At 32.6% G+C, this 4,601-nt stretch overlaps 1 protein-coding gene across 1 annotated transcript; it reads right to left on the minus strand.

Annotated features, from left to right (window-relative positions):
- Nucleotides 1-908: 908 nt before the first annotated feature.
- LOC108721654 (uncharacterized) lies at nucleotides 909-2,802 on the minus strand. Its single transcript, XM_018446304.1, has 3 exons — nucleotides 2,683-2,802; nucleotides 2,010-2,225; nucleotides 909-1,331 (listed from the first exon to the last, which is right to left on the minus strand). The coding sequence occupies exons 1-3, from the start codon at nucleotides 2,725-2,727 to the stop codon at nucleotides 966-968; spliced, it is 627 nt and encodes a 208-aa protein (XP_018301806.1). The 5' UTR covers nucleotides 2,728-2,802; the 3' UTR covers nucleotides 909-965.
- Nucleotides 2,803-4,601: the final 1,799 nt, after the last annotated feature.

The raw sequence follows: 4,601 nt of genomic DNA on the forward strand, positions 1-4,601 counted from the left end.
ACAAATCAGTCATACGATTTTAATAAACTTCGCCTCCGGAGATGTCGGCACGTAATCGCTCGTGTAACAGGCGATATTTCAGCATGGTCGAATTACAAGTAGCGAAATCGCATAGGGAGTAATAGACCGTAGACGAAGAGACTCTTGGTCTACGAGTACACTGATCATCGAAGATCATCGACCATCAGTCGGACTCGAGAGATCGAATCTCAATTTGGTAGAAATGAAATTCCTCGCGGTTTACCTCCATTTCATGCGGCGTTCGTCCAACTCCGTAAAATACCGCGTAGCCGCTTGCTGCGAATTCGCGAGATACCGGATATCTTATGCATTTCCAATAACGCATCGCACTCTCCATTGATGTGCATTGTCGTGCATTTTTCGCGCAGCTAATAATTCTTTTTTCCTTTTTTCTTTTGCTGTCCCGTCTCCAGTAACTCGAGACTTGCGTCTTATTAAAAATCCGAAGCGCGAGTCGTCGAGTTGCTGTCGAATTGCATAAAAAATGCACTATATCAACATTACGCTGTGATATACGAAGAAATAGAAACTGATTATGATTTCATGGTACGTTTGTCTTAATTTGTTAAATTTGTTTTATTTCATTACGGGTATACATAAAAAAAATAAGAATATAAATGTGTAAAAAATGTGATATCGTGTTTATATTAATAATAATTTACTTAATATCATCTACTTGGATTTCTCGAGTTTAATTTGTCAAAGCATTTCACTAATGATTTACGAAATTTATATAGAAGTTAAAAATACTGCTTTTCGCTCTTTTATCGTTACTTTTTGCTCTTTAACATTTCGATTAAAAGGGAAGATTGTGAATCTTCGACATTCAGTAAATGACTTACTTGATAAATCCGAAATTTTCAGAACACTTGTTCAATAAGAACTATGTTGCACAGTTTTCGCTCTTCGATTATTTACACACGTTTAATAAACGATAGGCCGTTCTATTTCCTTCTGTAAGCAGTCGGATAATCCGTGAGAAGGCTGCCGGTGGAGAGTATGGCCCCCGGTCCGCCGAGAATGCCGCCTTTGTTGGCGAACCAGCCGTTACCGCCCAGAAAACCGGCCGGTTCCAGTCGGTTCGTGTAGAAACCAGAATCATTAGGACCCAAGAAATGCAATAGGCTGGATCCACTTAGCTGTTTCGCCGTCACGTTTTGTAGCACGTTGATTCCTAGAGTGTTTAGCACATCTTTCAGTAGCTGCAGACGATCATTGAGGAACGATTGTGGCGAGAACTGGATTTTCTGCACCAGTGGTGTCAGGAACCAAGAGAACGGACCCGGTTTTATCGTTGAGTTTTCCTGAAACTTTGCCAAAAGGATTGATTTTACGTCAATGTCTTTGGAATGCATTTTTATGACGTTTCATGACATAGAGAGAAATTATGAAAATTATATATAGGTTTTTTATTTAAAAATTAAAAATTGAATTGGGAACATGATATTCTCAATAATATAAAAATTTATGCAGAAAATATAATATCTATATATCTGATATCTGAATTTTTCAGAAAAATTATATAAGATTGATCGATAGTTGTCAATTTAATTTATAACTTATTTATTTCAACTAAGATATGCTAATACTATGGACATACTAATGCTATAATCCAGGTAGACCACAGAGTTATAATTAAGTCATAATATATATAGCACATTATCATGACGTCATTTGTCTCTTAAAAATGAATTTGTAGTGAAAAATAATATTTGTAACGATGTTATTATATTATTATGACTTCTGTGTTCTACTTTGGAATCATATATATAATCTCAATTATTGAATATGTTAATTGACAAATTGATTTTAATTAATTATTTAATAGGCAAAAATGACAATGAATAATTTTTGCAAAGAGAATTAGTGTGAGTTACCCAATTACTGAAATAAACTAATAGCCTACAATACATATTAAAATTATAATTAATTAGCGGAATGGGATGATGAAACGTCTCTGTCTCATCAATTTATAAAGATACACTTACTGATTGTATGGTCGTATCGATCATGGTACCAACTGCCGAGTCTGTAGCATCAGTTCGCATGGTTTCCTGTATTGATGCTTCGTTAGTCGGCAAAGCAGAATTCTGTTGTTTATTTGATCCAAATGGATTTTTTTGCAGATTTGTGTTATCACGCTCAATTTCATTGATAGATTCGTCGATCGATGGGTTTAATGGTTTCGCCTGCGCTGTTGCAGCCTGTAGAAATTTTTATTTACCTCTATTATTATGCGATAATACAATAGATATATTTCTGAAGAGTTAGCTAATTTATATATATGCCTTAATATAATGCCTGCATATGTTCGACATTAAATCGTTAATGTCAAGTAAGATCCTAGCAAGCTCAAGAGGCATCTTTTTAAATATGACAAAATTATAGAGATAAATTCAAGAATTATTTTGGAGGGAATAAAAATATAAAGAAAATATTATTCGTCAATTCACAAATATTTAAAATTTTTGTATTTAGTTTAAATTGGAATTAATTGTATAATAATAAATTTGAAGAGACAAATTTATTTTACGTTACGTTACACATTTAAAACTTTATTTTAATAAACAATTTATTAATTTTGACAAAAAGGACTTCGTGAAAGTTTGATATACTACCAAGTTTTGAGGCGAATTTCTAATTTATGGGTTAACAACTTACCACTGCAAATAACAGCCACATAAATCTTGTCGCTCTTGCCATCATTAGGTAGAATATTGTACTAAGGAAGCTCTGACAGCGTTCTACGTAACTTATTCCTACGATATAGAGTATACCGGTTAGAACTCACAAGAAACACATCGTATATATACTTAACGCCGTTTATATATGCCGTCTCATGCGTAATAAGCAGGACGTAATCGCATAAGGGCGCCCACATGTGCACGTTATAGCGGCAGACATCAGTTGTAATGATAAAACGTATTTCGTTGAGAAACAAATTGCGAAGAGAAATGCTCCCGTTACTGCGTGGCACGCAGTCCCAGTTCAAATGAAAAAAAATATTTGGAGTGCGCGATTACTCTCTTTGACCATTAAACGAAACTAACGTATCCTGTATATAATTGTAGCATGATATTATTTGAAGTTATCTCAATATTTTTTTTAACGTCAGCTCGATAATTGAAAATTTTCTCTCTCTTGATAATAATAGAAGAAAAATATTATCCACATTTTGCGTTCTGAAAAATCAAATGATTTTCTTATGTTCTTTTCCAAATGGAATATATGAATATTAATTGTTTTCGTTCACTTCAGAATGAAGTTTGTATCAACCTTGCATATATTAAAATAACATACTGAACTAATTGAAAATGCAACAGCAGCGGAGCGAATGATGACTTGGATAATAGTTGTATCCGTTGTATCTTATCTTACAACATGCACAAATGTATTTTAACGATAGGAACAAGAAATTTGATACGATAACGAATGGCGAAAACTTTTCGTAGTTCGTTTATAATAAACTGCATGAGTAGAATAAAAATTATTTTTGCTTGTAACAATTTAATAATTATATAACAGTTAACGAACGCATGTTATTATATTGAATATATTTGCCAATTCTAATTGTTTTCTTTAACGATATTTTATTGTAATATGATGTTTTAACATAAAAGAAATATTTTATTTTAGTTGTCTGTTTTATCATGTTAGGACAAATTTTTACTTTCAATGCGATATATTTTTAATTTGTCAAAATATGAGAATTCATCTTTTAACGGAACCTTTACTTTGCAAATAAGAGCGAATTTCGTGATGAAGAGTGGTCTTTTATAAGACAACAACATTTTCGAAGTCGCGAACAGAAGATACGTGAGTCGTTTGAAAAACCGGTCGGGTCATTTTTATCGATTGTTCTGGGACAAAGTGCTGTGACCGACTCTCCTTGAAAGAGTTATTTTCGACCGAGAAATTTTACTTTTATTGGGTTGTTCTTGCGAAATCGTCGTGAAGGTCGGAACTCCATCGATTCGTGGTTAATTAAAGAAGAAGCTATACAGGATGTCATTAACCGATTAAATCACTCATCAATCAGTGAGCAGGTAAAGTGAACCGAACTGAGTCGAAAAGTCCTCTACCATTTCACAATTTTCGCAATAGTTAACAAGATATTAATTACTAAAAATGGCCGAATATGGTCTTCAATAATTTTTTTCTCAAATACTATCAACTTTACAGAAAAACTGTAAGAGACAAAAATTGTTTATTTTCTTTTTATAGTTCTTTTCAAAGTTCTGAGAATTTTTTAGAATTTTTTCAGAATTTTTTAATAACGTATTTTCTCATGATAATAAAAATAAGAAAATGCAGTACTAAAAAGTTCATAAAAAATTCTGAAAAAATTCTTAGAGTTCTATGAGAAGAAAATAAACAATTTTTGTCTCTTATAGTTTTTTTGTAAAAATGATAGTATTTGAGAAAAAAATTATTGAAGACCAATATTCAGCCATTTTTAGTAATTAATATCTTGTTAACTATTGCGAAAATTGCGAAATGGTAGAGGACTTTTCGACTCAGTTCGGTTCACTCTACCTGCTCACGATGGGTGATTTAATCGGTTAACGACACCCTGTATA

Source organism: Mycetomoellerius zeteki, unplaced genomic scaffold (genome assembly GCF_001594055.1).
Source record: "Mycetomoellerius zeteki isolate Tzet28-1 unplaced genomic scaffold, Tzet1.0 scaffold105, whole genome shotgun sequence".
Classification (NCBI taxonomy): Eukaryota; Metazoa; Arthropoda; class Insecta; order Hymenoptera; family Formicidae; genus Mycetomoellerius; species Mycetomoellerius zeteki.

Coding starts and splice junctions, on each gene's coding strand:
- LOC108721654 (XM_018446304.1), bottom strand. CDS start 2,727: ATGATGGCAAGAGCGACAAGATTTATGTGGCTGTTATTTGCAGTG. Junction 2,226..2,682: donor TGTGGCTGTTATTTGCAGTG/GTAAGTTGTTAA, acceptor AAATTTCTACAG/GCTGCAACAGCGCAGGCGAA. Junction 1,332..2,009: donor TCGATACGACCATACAATCA/GTAAGTGTATCT, acceptor CTTTTGGCAAAG/TTTCAGGAAAACTCAACGAT.